The sequence below is a fragment of the Tasmannia lanceolata genome, unplaced genomic scaffold, assembly GCF_043159265.1.
Source record: "Tasmannia lanceolata isolate RefF3 unplaced genomic scaffold, GAP_Taslan_0.1 ptg000006l, whole genome shotgun sequence".
Taxonomy (NCBI): domain Eukaryota; kingdom Viridiplantae; phylum Streptophyta; class Magnoliopsida; order Canellales; family Winteraceae; genus Tasmannia; species Tasmannia lanceolata.
Genome location: NW_027518683.1, coordinates 12,418,593 through 12,438,116, shown reverse-complemented (window position 1 = coordinate 12,438,116; position 19,524 = coordinate 12,418,593). Strand labels below are relative to the sequence as shown.

Here is a 19,524-nt window from a genome sequence, read left to right as displayed (position 1 = left end):
GGTTGAAATTTTCTTAGAAAAAGAAGAATTTTTTTTCTCGAAAAAATTCCATGAAAAATGAGTTTTCTAGGGTGTTAGAAAATCTCGTTTTCAAAGAATCTTTTACCCTAGATAAAAAAACATGCCCTCCTCACCTAAGGAATAATGGATGGTCAATCTCTTATTCTCATCCCACCCATTTAGAAAGCCAGTGCATATGCTGGATGTACTGAAATTTACCGCAAAAGTTTTGGAGTAATCGGGTGTTTCACATGGTATATGAGCCATTGTCTCACAACAAGTCATGGGTTCAAAACCCAACATCTCCTTGATATTGAAAAAATCGACGCGTATGGATAATCCAAAATAGGGGCCACACGTGAGGGGGGTGTTAGAAGTATAAATGATTAAATAAACCAACTCTAACAGCTTAAGCTTTCGGAGTAATTGGAATATATATCCTATTTTCAAGGATAATTGTAACCTATTAAACCCTATTTTTTTCATAATCTTTTTCCTTGCATCCAAATTTCCCTCAGAATATCTCTTATAATATTGCATCCATGTCCTCCGTTGGGTCCAGTGGTTCTGTTGTGCTGGAGATGTTGAATGTGATACTCATCCATGTCGCGTTCCCACAGGCGGCAACACCAGCGACCACTGTCCACCGTCTTGGTGGCTCACACCACAGAATCCCACTTGAACTAGATGTGGATGGTTTTTTCATACAAAGTTCATTATCATTCAACCCTTTGCATCATCTTTTGCACGATCTTTATAAAATTCAATATTCTAATTCCTCAATTCTCACTATCATGAAGGCACCTCAAGTGAAAGCTACTTCCAAACTACTTTTTCTTATTCCCATTATTTAAAAAGAGCTGAACAACAAACTTCTTTTAAGAAATGATGATTCAAAAGAGAACGATTCCCCACAACGAGAAATGGGCTTTTGGTTGAAATGGAGGGCCTACAACGAAAGCCACACACTGATGTATAATCAAATCACAAGCTTTTTTTGGGAAAGCATATTGGTAGGAACTGTGCCGATGAAAGGAAAATGTTGAAAAGAATGTTACTTTAGGAGGTTTTCTCTCTCTGAGCTTTACATGTAAAGGTCGGCCACCCGGATTTTTTTTAAATTTTACGCCTAGACCCAAACACCCCCTTAGCATCTAATCTTGGTTGATAAGGCACGAGGAGATTTTAATTTGAGATTCCTTTGAAATTAGGTTTGATTCTCATGAGAGAGGATTAGTTTAGTAGTTAAGCTTCCAAAGTTGGTAATCTAACCATTAGTTGAGGCATGATTAAGGCACATCCTGTATTTAAGATAATCTAACTGTGTAATATTTGGCCATTTGGAAATCGATGAATGGGCCCACTGGATGACCATTTCCGGGTTCATCATACACGTGTCAGATTGTATGTATAGAGATTGAGGGAGACTCCTATCCACTTTCTATTAAAAAATTGAAAATGACGAAAGAGACCTTTGTGGACGTCTAAGTCTCTAACCAAATCCCATTGACGGCCATTGGTAGGTCCTGTTAACAGATTGTTTGTTTCATCCACTTGTTGTTGTTTTTTTTTTTAATCATTCAAACCGTTCATCATCCAATGGACCTACTTATTTATTAAGGTTGGAAATATCGGAATGGTGTTCCGAATTTACCCTCGATAGATCGTTTTCCTCGGAAAGAGAAATCTCATGGGAAAAAAATGGTTGCTTCATTTCCACATTTGGGTTCTCTTTGGTGGTGTAGGCTTCCCCTGGACGCTATCTCCCACCATGAGAAGCTCTTTTCACAACCCGACATTCTTCCACGTCAACAACCCTTTCTCAAACCACGCAAAACCACAAGAAGAAAATTCTAAAACTAACAAATGGCTGACCTAAATCCTAATCAAATTTATCAAACTCTCTCTCTCTCTCTCTCTCTCTCTCTCTCTGTTGAGTAGCAGAAAAAAAGTTGTTTTCCCTTGAATTTAGGTGAGAAAGCGAAGGAAAAGCAACGGTTTTGTTAATTGCTTGTTGAGTTCCATAAAAGGTACAGATTTCCGATAAGCAATAGCTTTCTTTCGCCGAAATTCGGGCGAGAAAGAGAAGGGAAACAATCTTCGAGATCTAGATTGAGGGAGAAGACATTGAATCTGTGAAGTTATCGATTTCTGAAATTCCAGTTTTGGAATCGTGACGTCCTGGGAAAAAAACGCTCTTTCTCGCTGAATTTGGGCGAGAAAACGTACGTAACAATAGTCGAAAACTATATCATATCGAAAGAAACTGCAAAACTGCGAAATTAGGTTTTATCATTGATATACAAGATCGAAAGAGAGTATCTGGAAGAAGAAACAAAATAAGAGGATCTAGAAGGAAACTGCGAAATCTGAATATCTATTCTTGAAGATTGAAGGTCAGATCGATGAAAATTTTAGTAGAGAAAACAAGATCGACTTAAATTCCAGCTGAAACAAAGCAGAAAACTTTTTTTTTTTTTGTACAGGATCCGATCGATTCGATTTTTCAAACCGAAAAGTATGACCTAAATCTCAACTCCAGCTCAGAAAGATGAAAAATTGCATGTACGGATTAGCTTTCCGGAAAATGAATTTCGAAAAGGTCGGTATTAGGGTTTCAGACACGAAAGGGAAGAAAAAGTCACCCTGAAACAGTAAAAAAAATAGAAGAAACGCCTTTTTTTCTTATCATTTCTAATTTTCTATTATCTTATTTCTCCTACAAAAGGAAAAATAATTAATTATAATAATCGGACGGTCAGGATGAGGTTTTGGGGGGTAAGTGAAGAGACGGCAGAGCTTTCGTCAAAGCCAGTTGGACATTTTTATTTGCCTCGGATCTTGTATATACGTTTTAGGGCTCTCTGAATTCCATTTTACACCTCTCTCAGGCATATCGGACACGGTTGAACTCGTTCTTCTATCTCTCTTCTTCAGGTATGAAAAAATCCTTTGTTTTTTCTCTTCGAGAATTCATCAATTTCTAGTTTGAAAAAATAAAATAAAAACTTTTAGCTATATAACCTTTTTGAATTTATATGTGAATCATCTTTTGAAACTTTCGTTTCTTCATTATTTGGGTTTCTTTTTTCGTTTTATTGTTCCGTTTTGTGAGGAATTAGAAAGATGGGAGTTTCTGTTTTGGGGTTTCAGCGTTTTTCCCTCCTGAAAACACTGAGACTGTTGAGAATAGCTCAAATATGGCTAAATATAGGAAAACTGGCTGTTTTTTTTTTATGAAAATGAATATGGGTTCTTTTTCTTGTTGGTGGTGATAATATAGGAAAAGGTGTTTATCTTATCCCTGTTATTGATTAAAGCAAGCTATGTGTGTTTATGGTCCTCTTGGATGATTCTCTTTTTCTTTTTTCTTATTTTGGTTTATGCTGGCTAGCGTTTTCTTTTGTTTCTGGATTGGTGTTTACCCTTTATTGGAATTGGTTGTTGTTTGCTATCGATAGTTTCGGTGTTTGTTCAATACCGTGGTGATTATAATCCACAGAAAAATTTGGATTTCCCTTGTAAGTCATCTTTATGTTTTGAATTAGACAAGGAAATTGATGTGAATGGTTGTCTGTTTCTGCTGCGAGCTAACTCAAAAAACCCGTGCTCAGTTCCAACAGCTATTCCATCCCCATTGTCCATTGAGCCTGCTCTGAATAATCCCCCCTTCGCCGGATTATGACCAAAAGCACGTTGTAGTACCTGATTAATTGCTCGTTGACGAGAAACTCACTGCTTCCGGAACTGGAACTGGGATGCCTATTGGTTAAGTACCCAGAGATCAGGTGCCTTTTGCGCTCATCCAATAACATGTTTTCATTTTTTTTTTAATCATGAATAAAATCATAAATCCCCAAATACTCACTGGCTTTTGCTTCTTTTTGGAAATGAAATTATATATTTCTGAAACTTTTATTCTCATCAACAAGAAGAAGATGAGGCCCACGTAAGATTTACAGACTTCTGAATCCTTCCCCTTGTAAAACTTATCGCTTTGACTTTTCAACAAGAAGAAGATGAATCCCAAATAGGATTTACATGTACATATACAACTGATGCTTTGCATGTTTTGTCCAAGCTACTGAGTGTGGTGGGAGCTTGTACATTAGATGCTATGACTCTGATGCAGATATGGGGACAAATATAGATGCTTCTTGTTATCTTTTCATAACCCAAACACAGTACACACACATACGTATACCCTCTTATCTTCCAAGGTGTGTAGATTGAGTAACTAAGGGAATATTACCTCTGGCAAACAAACTGTATGATATATGGATTGAGAATTTTCTCCCCGTATCATTTCCTCTGCTTGCATACTCATAACCCAAACACACTACACACACCACTAACAAGCAAGACCTCCATTGAAGCTCCATTGAAGCTTTCTTGTGTGCTAGCTAGTGTTTGAAGCAAAGGCCAACTTGTCCCATATTTTGTCTACGTCTTGAAGCTTTCCTCTTGAAGCTTTCTTGTTGAAGCTTTTTTCTCCCTTTTTGTTCTTGTCTTGTAATGTTGTTCCATCATATTGAAGTACATCTTGTTGGGCTTTGTTCTTCTTCTACTTTGGTTGTTGATCTTGGGCTAGTGTAAACTTTGGTTTCACTATTTGAGAAGGGTATTTTCCGATGTTGCGAGATCCGTCTTTCTCTATAACCAAAGTAGAAGAAGAACAACGCCAAAACAAGAAGGATTTTGCAACACCGGAAAATCCCCTTCTCAAATAATGAAACCAAAGTTTACACTAGCCTAAGATCAACAACCAAAGTAGTAGAAGAACAATGCCAAACCAATATGTGCTTCAATATATATGAGAGAAGAACAACACTACAAATAGACAAGGCTTCAAGAAGAAAGCTTCAAGAAGAAAGCTTCAATACATAGAGAAAATATGGGAAAGTTGGCCTTTGCTTCGAAAACTAGCTTGCACACAAGAAAGCTTCAATAGAGCTTCAATGGAGGTCTTGCTTGTTAGTGGAGAATCTCTACAAAATGGAGTAAATGAGAATAGGCTTAGTCAATGGAAAGTAGAGAGTAAATGGCTTAGGTAAGAGGTAGTGGGTGTTGGAAAGTGGAGGCTTTAATGCTTAGGGAAGTGGTGGGTTTGGAGTTCCAAGTAACGATTTGAATTTCAAATAGATGGGTAGTGGGAAAAGATGGAGCAACCATGTGTGGCTCACACATGTGCAAGCTAGGGAAAATGACCAACATGCCCAAAGGACAAAAAAATACATATTTGCCCTCACTACATCTCTCAAAATAAAATAAAATAAACTAAGCTAAACAAATTAGGGTTCCAAAAAATACACTTTAAAATTTAACATGTATACTCTCTTATCTGTCAAGGCGTGTAAATAAATAACTTAGGGAATATTACCTTTGGCAAACAAATTGTATAATATATGGCTCAAGAATTTTCTTCTTGTATACTATTAAGTCTATATCCTTATCTGTATCATTATCTTGAAACAAATTGGGTATCACTTTGTATACACGAATAATCTTCTTACAGAGATGTCAACCTATGGAGCATTAATGAAGAAAGAGAACTTTTGCAATTTCTAAAGCATATCAAGAAGATCAAAAGTGTAAAACAAAACATGCCAGAGTGATTTTGCAAAAAAAAAATTGTACTTTTTAGAGTGAAAAGAGTGCTTCATGGGTCGTTTGATGTCATTTCACCAATCTAAGTCATGGAATACTTGACTCCATACTCAAGATAACGTAGGTGTTAAATTATAAAAGATAAACAACGCCTTTCTCCAACAACTTAAGCTTTTGGAGAAGTTGGTAAGTTTCTGACATGGTATCAGAGCCAAAGGTCTCGAGTTCAAACCTCCCCGATGTCACAAAAAAAAAAAATCCACATGCGATGGTTGGCCCAAGGTGGGACCACATGTGTGACGTGTTTGCCAAGTGGGCCACACGTGCGGGGTAGTGTTAAAGTATAAAAGATAAATAACGCCTTTCTCCAACAGCTTAAGCTTTTGGAGAAGTCGGTAAGTTTCTAACAATAGGTATTGTCAGCCCAGAAGCGAACAAGAATTAGAATTTCCTCTGTTGCAAGTTGTCACCATATGAAACATATGTTTGCATTGAATATTCCAAATAGAAACATGAGTGGGTTGGAAACTTGAAAACCCACATCCAAAGATCCCATTCTGCCATATTTTATGACCTGATGCACAAGCGGTTTATGAAGAATCTTTCTAAGCCTGTTGTGGAGGGAATGGTATTGTGCTGGTATAGCATTTGTTGAAGTGAATGACTGGGGACCGATGAATTTTTCCACATTCGTGTATGTTGATGCCGATACGAAATAATCTCCCAGAGAAAAAGGAAGCAGCCTCCCTTGATTTTCCGTATGCAAGTGTGAGAGTGACTGAGACATTTTAAGAACTGCGTTTTCAGAGGTGCCACTTCTACTGCAGGAATGGACTGAGAATCTGGAACATGATTTGTGAGAGTCTGCAGCATGATTTCTTTGGTGGATTGTATGATGTGACAGATATGGACAATTTCACTAGGATCACTCATATTTTGCTGCTCCTGCTGAGAATTGTGGCAAATGACTAGTGGATTACTACAGTCACTTGAACAGTTTTTATCGGTACTCAAGGACCCACCTGCGTCTAGATTTTACTGGTCTTGAAGGTAATTTCTAACCTAAGAGATTTAAACCGTATCTTTATAGCTTCAACAGAGGAGGGAGTGATCCGGGCAGGAATCACTATGCAATTGGATGACTGTATGTTGACTAACGTGTGCATGGTTGACCTTTTTTATGATGAGTAGAATTCTGTCTCGTTGTTGAGTCTTTTTTGTTTCTAGAAGAGTTTCTTCCTTTTCAAAGGGTTGTTGCCCACATTGTTGGACATGGCAGTGGAAGGGGTTTTGCATGTGTCAATGAGCAGAACTCGGCCTGATGGTCTCATGGTGAGGGTGTATATGTGAGCAGTGAATCAGTAACGAGGAATGTGGTGGACCTTCCACTGGCCCACAGAGATACCTCCAGTGTTCCCATTCATTGGGGCTGCGTATGCAGACAGGTGATGAATGAAGCTGGTATTCTTACATTTGTTGAATGATTGATGAATATTTAGTAATTACTTCTAATTGAATAGCAATTATTTGGTTTGGAGTGGAATACACTTATTCTCTCAATCTTCCCCTCTTTCTTGATGATTCTCGGGAGAATCCTTCATAAAGCATACTATTTGCTTTATTACAAAATGCAGTTCCCATCATTATTGTGAGGTTTACTTTTTTTTTCTTACACTCAACTCAATTATGAAAATGGATTCATTTATTGACCCTCTACTATATCCCATCTTGCTTTTGTCTCATTTCTCCATCACCTATTTATTTTACAGTTTGCTTTTGAATTTGATTGAAGCTACGCGGCTAACTTTTAAATTCTAAAAACATTGTTGTTGTCTCAAGGACTTATCATGGTTGGTTGCTGTTATGTCCCTGGTCTGGCCTCACCCACTGTGATGTGGACTTTTTGGTCCTTATTTCTTGGTCCTATCTCCCTTTTGATAGTACTTTGATACGGTCCTTTTTTCTTTTAAAATGTTGCTATCATTCATTTTATGGCAGCCTTATTTCCAGAGTTATATGTAGCCACTTGTAATTGATCATTATTTTCATATTATTGTTGCAGATATAAAAAGCCACCTGTTCCGGAAAGATTCATATTTTTTCATACTCATCCATACAGTGATTCTGACATGGACGAATATGCGGGTAAAAGAGCTTCTGGTGGGTTTGGCATTTCTAGAAGGGGGTCTGGCCTCTCTTTCAGAAATCCAAACAATGAGGATAGAAGCACTCAATATTGTAACCGAATAGGATGCAGTGCTAGACTTAACTCCATGAAAAGCACCCAAGTTATTAACCCAGAAAAAGCCAAATATTCAAGGCCTTCCTTCCACTCTTCAAGTAGCCAGAGTATAGTTGGTAGCTCCTCTAGGACACCTTCTGGTGCAAATTACCATAAAAAGTCTTGCCAGGAGCAACAGAGCGCAGCATCTCTGAAAGAAACAGTTCTGGCTCAAACTAGTAACAATCAGGATGAAGCAGAAGTTTCAGAACCCATTCCCACAACTACAGGTTCCCGAACAGGACGACATTCTGAACCCAAAGATGCCAAATCTACTGCTCGCCATAGTTTTTCTGCAAATTCAACTGAGGAAATGGGGAGTTGCTCTGTAACTTCATATTCAATGTCTCGAAAACAAGTCCAGCAGTCTGGATTAGGAAACCAGGGTACATCTTTGGGTTCGTCTGTCCGACGCTCCTTCTCGTCGAGAAACACCAGACAAACTGCGAAAGCAGTCTCACAAGTTCAGGGTGCTAATGCGAATAGATGTGGTCTTGGAAATCTTGGTTGTACATCAATATCTGATGTTCTCCCTTCAGGTTCTTCATCTTCTGAGAGTGGTCGTAATAGAAGGGCCTTTGTGATTAAAACAAGATGTCCTCCTGAAGGAGAGAGTTCTTCTGCTAGAGGTGCTAAGAGCACGAGTGGTTCATCTACTGAAGGAAATTTAGGTTCTCCAAGGAATTCTCTCTCCAGTCCAAGTCCCTCTTTTCCCGAACGCTCAGTGTCTCAACAAGTTTCAAGAAGGCCCAGAAATTGTTCTACAAGTAGTGGTAGTGTTGCCTCAGTTAGAACTCGGAGAACGGTCGGTGTGGACGCCAGGACGCGGCCGGCCGAACAGATCAATGACAACAGCTTGCCACTACCTGAGCCTATTATGGTTGCACAGTTGCCTCAAACTGAATTTTCGATCGGTGAATCTGCTCCGTCCAGTTCTTCTCGTTCATTCCCATCAGAATTTTCCTCTATTAGACATAGCTCTTATGGACGACCAGGTTCTAGCAATGAGACAGTGCACAGTAGGCCAATCGCTCATCCTGAAGATAGCAATACCCGACCATTTCGCAGTCTCTCAGTGGATCGTGATGGCTTCCGGCGTTTTAACATGGAAGGGATTGCAGAGGTATTGCCTATGGAATCGGTTGAAATTATGTTTCTTCATGCTTTCTGTTATCAATATCATTTTCTTATTGATTTTCAAGGTTTACTTATGGGGTTTATTTACTAACATTTCTCATGTATCTAATCTCTTGTATGTATTCTTTGTAACTGACTTAAGTGTATACTTTGGACTGAGCATTTGAAAATGAAAATTGGGGATTGACCTTATGCAGGTATTGCTGGCACTGGAGAGGATAGAACAGGACGAAGAGTTAACATATGAGGTTGTTGATCTTCGTCTTCAACTGTTCCTCTTTAGATTGTAACTAAAAGTAGTTTTTTTTCTTCCCGCAGCAATTATTGGTCCTGGAGTCAAATTTGTTCTTGGGTGGCCTTAGCTTTCATGATCAGCATAGAGACATGAGACTTGATATAGATAATATGTCATATGAGGTTTGTTTCTTCCTTCCTGAACCACTGATGCACTATTGGGTGTTCTTGTTCCTAGTTTCATAATAAAGTTTTTACAAGGTTCGTTTCTTATGTTGATTTTTAATTTATTTTTTATGGTATCTCTTTCTTTTGCATTTTGACGATATATGCAAGCCGTGATAACTTAGAGCCAAGCCCGATGCAGCACCACACACTAGCTCTGACGTGGAACATTAGTCAATCAACCTATTTACCTACTCAGGAGGCTATTCAAAATGAACAAAACTATGCCATGATTTATCTAGAAATTACCAAAATATTTAGAATCTCCGATGGTGATGCATGCTCTTCTTCTGTTAGTTACTTTTAAAATTGGAATAGGAGTGCAAGATGGTTTTCTGAATGATCAAAACATATCTGATTCATCAGACGTGACATATCTTTGACTTATCAAGAGTTATTTAAAAAACAATTGCATATTTGATAGGCTTCAAAATGTCCACAAGCTCTGGGAAATCACTACATTATTTCTAGAATGACCAAAACATCTGGTTCATTCGAAGTCTCATATTTTTGACTTGTTAAAAATATTTACTGATGTTACTGAACCGGAAGGGTTTCAAAATATTAATTAGTTCAAGGAATTCACTAAAGTATGACCTCAACAAATCTTTCCCTTACACAACGTTTTTATGTAATGAATTGCATGCTTGGTTAACAGGAATTATTAGCCCTAGAGGAGAAAATGGGTTCTGTCGGCACAGCTCTTACAGAAGAAGCATTGTCGAACTGTCTTAAGAGAAGCTGCTATGCGCCTGCACCTCTAGTCCCTGGGATTTCATGTTGTGGTGATGAGGATACCAAATGCAGTATTTGTCAGGTATTTTTCCTTTAATTTTCCTTTTTTTTTTTTTGAGAAATGAGGTATTATTTATGTTCCCCTTGCGGTTTTGTTTTACAAACTTGATACGTAACGTCCTTTTGAGTTCTTACTATTTCAACATGACTTTAATCCATTCCGTAACATAAATGTTGGAAATTCATCTGGTCAACATAAGAAGAATATTCGATTTATAGACGAAATGACAAAACGGATTTTTTGCTTTGATACGATGTTTAAAACCACTTCATTCTTTTCTTCTAATGATGTTTTTGAAGAATTGAATCCTGAACCCAATTATTGGAATTTCTCGAGACACCCTAATTTAGCTTCTAAGGTCTGTTTTTTAGTTCAAGATCCCTCTTAGTAACTGAAATAAAAGAAGTAGTTAGTTTATGCCCAAACTGGGAATGGTAGCTTATTGCTAACCTCGATGTAAAGCAGTTTCTTTATACCTTTTTATTTCCAATAAGTTTAGTGGAAACCATTTAACCCATGCAGCCGTTATAAAGGGTGTTTTAGATTGTCTAGTTAGCTAAGGGAAGCAATGGTTACAAAGAACAGAACTGTCACCCATTGTTTTACCAAAATTTGAACAAGCCACATTTGTTTGCACTACAGATAAGAACACCCCATGAATTTGTGAATTGACATCAGGACGAACAAACTACACCACATCGTGTGGTGGTGCCCAAGTCAAAGAAAATTTTTGATAATAAGATTCAAGTGTTTTCACTGTTCAAAAAAAAAAAAAAAGATTCTTCCAAGTGTTTTCCAATTATATATATTTGGTTCATTGTTTCCTGACTGGTTTTTGAACGTTTACATTCTCTCGTTATTCACATCTTGGGTAATTTCTGATTTGCCTGAGAGAAGATTGTACTGTGCCACGATTCCTTAGTTTCAATTTTAGCATCTATCCCAGTCTGCAACTACACTTACATCTCCTAGCTCTGGCTCTGTTTCGTTCGATGTAAAACAATTTTTTCGCCCATTATTCCACTTAGAAATGTATTAATTATGGCGAGAGAAGATTTGTTTTATGCCCATTTACATCGAAAGACGATTTTACATCAAAAGAAACAGAGTATAAAAAAATCTGCAGATCTTGGCCGATTCATAAGACCTAAACTTCATCTCCTTTTCATTAGTTATCTGTTCCAATTGATGTAAATATGCTATATTTTATTCAGATTTTAACCAGATGATATTCCATTTTCAGGAAGAGTATGTTGTGGGAGACGAGGTAGGCAAGTTAGGGTGTGATCATCGGTACCACGAACTCTGCATCTGTCAGTGGCTTCAACAGAAGAACTGGTGCCCGATTTGCAAGGCTCCAGCTTCGCCCTCTTAATCGTGTGAACAAACAGCCATTGGGGGCGAGGATTTTTGTACAATACTGTGCACAGATTGGCGGCTTTCTCTCTCCTTTCTCTCTGTACATATTTTCACCTTAAATTCATCTCATGAAATAAACCACAGCTTCAAGAACTACATACGCAGTTTCTTTGCTCACTAGTGGAAACACCATTTCCATTTGAAAACCTTACACAAAATGAAATGTTCATAGTCTTTTCATGTTGCATCCATGTAATGTTTGTGTGATTTTACAGGTGGTTTTGATAAGGCCATGGAATCACCACTCTTGAAAATTTCAGTACTGATGGTATGATAAATAAGAATCAATGGGATTTCATATGAACTTGTGGTTGATTCATCTTTCAATAAATCAAAGCACTTTCTTTTCTCACTAACCGAGAAAGTAACACTCAACATGTATGTGGGCTGTCCTAAAATGGAAACCGAGTGACTATAGGCTGACGTTATTCTACTATACCAATTTTTTTTCTGACTCTTTAGCTGCTGCTACTGGCACGAATCTGGGCTGAATTCTCAGATCGAAGCAGAGTCACTCCAAGTCTCCAAGCAATTCCATTTCGCTCTGTCGACCTAAATTGCATTGCAATCCTGAATACACATTGATGCTCTGATATTGCAAGGTGTTTTAAGGATGAAAAAAGTTCTGAATAGCAGCAATGGGTGAAGGTGTTTGCATTTCTGCAAACACCATTTCTCAGTTTATTCTTAAATAAACTCACACATCTTTCCTACTAATAATCCGGAGATAAAAAAAAATCACAGATGCATGCAAAATTAAGTTTTGTCCTGCGAAGAACGGCATATGAAGGTATTTTCACCAGTAAAATAAGCGGGCAATGCGACTCTTTGCAAGCATATAAACAAACCAAGGTCTACCAAATGGACGGTTTGGATCAAATGTGGGAACCATTATGTGGTAGTGCGGATGCATCATTGTAAATACAATGAGGTGCGCCCTACCGATGCATTCCTCCAGTCATCTTCGCACGCGTGTAAACAAGAGTAAGCCTGATTAGTTCAACTCAGCAGCTAAAAACACAGAGGTTTAACCTCTCAATATATATGTTTTTTTTTCTTTTCCAAGGGTAAACCTTCACCTAAAGTCGTGGTAGGGGAAACTCAAATAAGCATGTATCAATCAATCAACAAATTAAATTGAGGCACACTATCTTGGTGTGCATGAGATGTGTGATCTAAGCAGGTGCAAACCTAAAAAAACATTTTAAAACGATAGAAGTCGTTCAATTTGGATGTTCACTTGACGAAAGTTATCAGTGTCAACATTTCTTGGATGCCCAACTAAAAGAAACCGTTCCAGTAAATTAAATCAGAGCAGTCTCCGACCTGCGCCTGAAGATGGAAGACAAACAACAATATAAATGTTGCTTAAATTCATCAATTTTTCATTGTTGTGATGTTTCCAATTGTATCATGATGCAGTTTACTGTTAACGGATTTTGATTTTCGAGGGAAGGACCAGTCCTCCTTTGTGCACAAGACACACTTTCTGAAACTAGTTTCTTCATTCCTTTCAAAAGACCGGTTACATGTTGTTATTTATAAACAGAGAACACAGTTACCACTCCATCTAAAACTCTACACAAGCTAATCTAAATAACCTCTATCTCTAAAGCTCATATCTACACCAACAACTAGAGATAGAATACCACAAAATACTAACTAATTTATTCTACCTAAAAGTGGGACCCATTTATTTAGTCACGTAACATACTCCACTGTAATTGAGGCTCAACCATGAACTTTTCTCAACTTTTGGCATGTCATGACCAAGCTTGTGCGCCAACCTTCTGAACCAACAATCCTTAAAACTAGTTACTTCCTCTCTTTCTCATATTCTTTTTTCTGCTTTCTAGAAGATCTAAATATATGGTTTTATATTTTCATTTGGAGAAGATCACAATAGGGGTTTCTGTTTTCTTTTTTGAAAAAAATTAGAATATTGTTTTTTTTTTTTTTTCGTTATTAAGAACATCAAAATAGAGTTTTTTTTTTTTTTTTTTAGAAGATCAAAATAGGATTTCTTGTTTTCGTTTTCGAGAATATCAGAATACTGTTTTCTGTTTTCGATCAAAATATAGTTTTTTTTTGTTTTTATTTTGAGTAATGCTTGGGAAACCGAGAGTAGGACCTAAAAGGGGACCCAACAAATTGCTTCACGCCACAACCTCACTAGTTACTCAACAAATTGCTTCACGCCACAACCTCACTAGTTACTGAGCAATCCCTTGAGTTTAGGAAAATATCAAAATGTAAATTTTTCTTTAACACATGGCATATTCTCATTGCAGGTCTCGTTTTAGGTCGGGTCTCCATATCATTTTCCTTTTTTAGAAGATCAAAAATAGGGTTTCTTGTTTTCGTTTTCGAGAAGATCAATGACATATTCTCATTGCAGGTCCCGTTTTAGGTCGTACTCCAGGTCTCCATATCATTTTCCTGTTTTTCAGAAGATCAAAATAGGGGAGAATTTATATGATGGGTGGCCGTGAATTCTAAAAAAAGTAGGTACGGCCCACTTTTTTTGATGATCCAAACCGTTCATCTGTTTGGGCACAATGTACATAGGTTGTGCCCCAAAATCATTTCCATAGGATGATCCTAACCCTCCGATTTGAACGGATCTGAATATGGAGATTTCCAAAAATCATTTATGGAATCTTCTATGGATCGGAGGGTTAGGATCATCCTATGGAAATGATTTTTCGGGCACAACCTATTTACGCTATGCCCAAACAGATGAACGGTTTGGATCATCAAAAAAAGTGGGTCGTACCTACTTTTTTTAGACTTCACGTGTTTTCATGGCCACCCATCATATATAGGGTTTCTTGTTTTCGTTTTCGAGAAGATCAAAATATAATTTTCTGTTTTCGTTTTCAAGAAGATCAAAATAGGGTTTTTTGTTTCCATTTTATAGAGGATCAAAATAGGGGTTTTCAAAATGTGGTTTCCCAGTTTTCATTTTCGAGTTGAACTGTTCACGTATGCCCTTTCTCGTTTTCTGTTTTCAATTTTTTTGGCTCAGTGATATTTTCTCGGGCATCTTGTCTCCTGATTGTATTTTATTCATATCAATAAATCTTTGTTAACTTTCAAAAAAAAATATTTTCTTCATCGTATGTTTTATACTTTTTTTTTACTGCTAATTGGTTTTCTGTTAATCAATTTTCCACTCGATGTTTTGGGATTTCTTCATTTAGCATTGCAAGGTTTTAGAAACAACTATTTTGAAGAAATCCCTCTTGTGAATTTTGACTTTTTTTTCTTTTAAAACTCTAAATCCATTTTCTGAAGCATAAATCCCTTATTTGGGTTTTTCAAAAAAATAAAAATAAAAATAAAAATAGGAAGATGCACTTATGACAAGAGTTAAATACTTAGCTAGTAATGAGTCTCTCACCCAATATAATGTCTCGTATGTAAAAATCTGATTTGACTAATACCTTTTGGTAGAATTCCTTCAGGTCACTTTGCAACTTTTTTTTTTTTTTTTTTTGGAATGGTATCACCCTGCAACTATATGTCTTCCTTTGTACAAAATAGCATTTGAATTAGGGCTGCAACTTGGGTCGGGTTTTACCTGACTCGCATCGACCCGACCCGAAAATAACATGGGTCGGGTTTAGAAATCATGGGTCTTGGCTATGGTCAGGTTTTTAATTAGAAAACCCGACTCAATCTCGGGCAGGACTAGGTTTAAAGAAAAAAAACCCGAAAATCGAAACCCGACCCAACTCATATGGGTGCACTGTGATTTTTTAAATATTGCTTGAATAACATAGAAAATTATTTTCCAATATATTGAAACAATTGTTTTCATTGAGGTGATCATGTCTGTTATGTGAAAAATATCGTGTCCTTAAATTTATACACTTGATGACATCAATTTAGAGATTTTTTATGTGAAGATTTTTTTTCTACAATCTTTAAACTTAGTCACTATCCTACACTAAAAACTGAAAACCCGACCCGACCCGAGATAATTCTCAGGTAGCGTAGGTTTTTGGAAAACCCAACCCGCCCGACCCAAGTTGCACCCCTAATTAGAATGCTCCCTCTCTTTGAGAAAACCTTTAGCTGATTGGCACCTCCAAGTAACCATAAAAACACACAAGTGCGGTGAGTAAATCAACTTATTTCTTTCAACCTTCTCACATAAATGCTATTTTTATTGTAGGTCTATAAAAAAAAGGCATAAAAACTGCATCAAATGTGGTGAGACTTCTCACACCCCTAAAAACTATTAAAAACACACATAAAATGTGACGATAAATGATACTTTAGTTATAGTCCACAAAAATCACACATAACATGTGATGAGGAAATAAAGTCATTCTTTCAATGTGATTCCCCCTATATATATGCTACTTGCCCATAGGTTGCAACAAGAGTGGAATGAGGCTTGATAATAGATGCAATTTAAGTAAGTTACTTTGCTCTAAGGCAATTTATAGTAGTTTAAGGGAGGGCTATCATTTCCCTAGTTTTATATGTGACTCATTATCAAATTTATTATTGTGATTTTTTGTGAGAAACAAATTACAATTTTTGATAAATAAGGTCTTTCTTATTACACCTATCAATAGTTTAATTATCCTTGTCATTTTACATTCACAATCTATTCCCAAATAGATTTTATTAATAGCACTAAAATGCTCTAATTTTTCTATTTGTTATCTTATGTACATCTTAGGTTATTATTGAATTTTTGTTTATATGAAAATGAGACATCGGAGGAAGCCAAATAAAAAGGATAGCTTATCAATAGCTGGCCATTAGTGGATCATGATGACTTCTGGTATTTTAACATGAAAGGAAAGGGCATAGGTATTGTGTATGGAATTTGTTGAAATTATGTTTACATGCTTTCTATTATTAGTATCATTTTCCTCCCAGAATCATTCATTATATTGATTTTAAAGGTTTACTTGTGGGGTTTATTTACTAACAATTCTCATATAGGCATATAGCTAATCTCTCGTGTATTCTTTGATCTTTATCTTCAATTGTTCCTGTAGCTAAAAGTAATTTTTCCCTTCCCGGAATAATTAGTGGTCCACGAGACAAATTTGCTCTTGGGTGGCCTAAGCTTTGATGAACAGGCGGGAGACATGAGATTAGATATAGATGATATGTCATATGAGGTTTGTTTCTGTTGGAAAATTTGTTGAGGGTACTGTTGATGATAGAAAACAGAAACTTGTTGCTTCAAGGCGTGATATCACTTTCCTTAAGACAAGATTCGCCCCCACTAGTAGTGTGCAAAGGGGATCCGCGAATTGCCTCCAAGATACAATGAAGCCTAGTAGGGAAGCCCTACTAATGTTTGATGACGCGTAGCACTAGCGGAATCAAACCCGAAATGCCCTTCCGAAATTTCAAGCCTTAGAGAAATCTCTAGATTCTGTTTCTGCAGAAAAACAGTATCTAGAACAGTAAACAAAAGAAAAACAGTATGTAGAAATACTTGGGGATTTTAGTAGGAGTGTAGAAGAGAGTGTAAAGTCAGTCAGAATTGCCAATTCGATTTCTATATGAAATGACTGAAGTTTGCACATTTTTATAGACCATCTGGTGTCTTTTCAGTGTGAAAAACACCTCTACAGGGCACCTTTCCAGAATGTTTGAAATCTGACCGTTAGATCGCACCCATTGATATTGAACGGTCCTGATCGATCCTAGATGTGACTGTTGGCTTGAGTAAAATCCTCTTTCCAACCCAGTCATCGTTAGATCAATCATCTATGGTGTGGATCGCACCCCCTTGGCACATGACCGTTGGGGAAAGGGACACAACCCATTTGATCACACCCTTTGACCGTTGGAGTCAAGTGCAAAGTGCGCCTAAAAAAGCGCCAATAAAGCGCCACTATGCGCCCTATAGCCCATTGCCCACGCCGCGCGCGCGCGTGCGCGTGCGCGTGTGCGAACGGTGCGTTGCACCGTCCCGCGGGTCCAACCATGGGTTCAACCCAATGTGCAATCAACAAGAGTTAGAAAAGGTAGTGCTTTATAAGCCCTTCTCTTTCTTTTCTCTCATCCGATGTGGAACTATCTTTTTCAACTACACTTCTACATCCTTTTGTAAAAGCAAATATTTCCAAGAAAACTTTTTCTTTTTCCCAAACGCTTTTGATAAAACATTTTCCAAAACACTAAAACATGTAATATACATGATTTTGAAAATGCAAAATCATTAACAATCCCCCACCATTTTCAAAATCAAAGAAAATTTTCTCATTGAGCTTGGAAATCTTATGCATATATGAAGGTATCTCTCGATTTGAACCTTCACTTAGTGAGGACATATCAAAGTTAACCAGAATTGCATAGTAGACGTATCTTTGAACTAGCTATTCTATTTGGTTAACCGGATACGTCTCACACATAAGATTTCACCTCTTTGGGCAATTTCTAAAACCGACACATGTACTGGCCTTGTGTCTATATCTTGGTTTCATGAGCGCTCTAGAGACTAGCCAGGTCTCATAGGAAGCGGCACCACTTCCACACTCACATAGGTAGGCTTATCAAGAGTGCCCCTGTAACTAAAACACTCCAACACTATGTTATAAGCCTATTAAGAGTTTAAATACTCAGCCTTCTCCTTTTAAACATTACAGGTACCAAGCACTTTACCTTGGGATGGCAAATAATACAGATTATAGTGCTTGCAGTCACTCCATATGATGTACTTGGACTCATTGAACTCAAGACTTGATGTTTATTCAAGTGTTGAGTTGATGTTCCATCATTGGTGACTATTGGTTAATGGCTTTAACCCCATCCCTAATGATGTTTTACACACCAGATCTCTTGCAAGAGCTTTAGTGAATGGATCGGCCAAGTTTTGGCTCGATCTCACAAAATCAATAGTTACTACTCCATTAGTAAGTAACTCTCTTATAGCACTATGTCTAAGTCCTATATGTCTGGACTTACCATTATAAACATGATTATATGCCCTTGATAGTGTGGCCTGACTATAACAATGGACATAAATCGATGGCATTGGTTTAGACCATAACGGAATTTCCAATAACAAATTCCGAAGCCATTCCGCCTCTTTACAGCATGCTGCCAGAGCTATAAACTCTGCTTCCATAGTTGAAGTTGTTATGCATGTCTGTTTCTTAGAGGCCCAGGAGACTGCTCCCCCACCAAGGGTGAAAATCCACCCACTGGTTGATAAATGGTCTATACGCTCAGTTATCCAACTAGCATCAGAGTATCCTTCTATTACAGTTGGATACCCACTATAACATAAACCATAGTCTATAGTTTTCTTTAAATATTTTAAAACTCTATAGACTGCATTCCAATGAGAAAAACTAGGATTACTGGTAAACCTACTAAGTTTACCTACAGCATATGCTATGTCTGGCCTAGTACAAGTCATAGCATACATAAGACTACCAATTACACTAGCATACCCTAGTTGAGAGATAGTCCTACCAGTATTAAGATACAACTTTATATTTGGGTCAAAAGGTGTTGAAATGGGTGAACATTCAAAATGGTTAAACTTTTTGAGAACTTTCTCAATATAATGTGATTGTGTTAGAATAAGACCATTATTCTGTCTTATGATTCTAATACCCAAAATCACATCAGCTTCACCCATATCTTTCATATCAAAGTTTTGAGAAAGATATGATTTAGTACTTTGAATGCTTTCAATATCGGTACTAAAAATTAACATGTCATCAACATATAAACAAATAACAACACCTTTGCCACCCTTAAATTTACTGTATATACATTTATCTGACTCATGTATCTTATAACCATTTGACACTAAGACTTTATCAAATCTTTCATG

At 37.2% G+C, this 19,524-nt stretch overlaps 1 protein-coding gene across 6 annotated transcripts; it reads left to right on the top strand.

The window, feature by feature from the left end:
* The first annotated feature begins 1,755 nt into the window (after positions 1-1,755).
* LOC143879727 (uncharacterized) lies at positions 1,756-12,003 on the top strand. Of its 6 annotated transcripts, XM_077382259.1 has the most exons (8): positions 1,757-2,396; positions 2,487-2,602; positions 2,763-2,937; positions 7,670-9,011; positions 9,223-9,273; positions 9,344-9,442; positions 10,143-10,301; positions 11,524-12,003. In XM_077382259.1, exons 4-8 carry the CDS (start codon positions 7,737-7,739, stop codon positions 11,653-11,655), a joined length of 1,716 nt encoding a protein of 571 aa, XP_077238374.1. In that variant the 5' UTR covers positions 1,757-2,396; positions 2,487-2,602; positions 2,763-2,937; positions 7,670-7,736; the 3' UTR covers positions 11,656-12,003. The 6 variants fall into 6 exon arrangements, with proteins under 6 accessions (XP_077238371.1, XP_077238374.1, XP_077238373.1 ...); XM_077382256.1 differs by adding an exon at positions 3,615-3,788 and having other exon boundaries at positions 1,756-2,937; XM_077382258.1 differs by having other exon boundaries at positions 2,487-2,937.
* Positions 12,004-19,524: the final 7,521 nt, after the last annotated feature.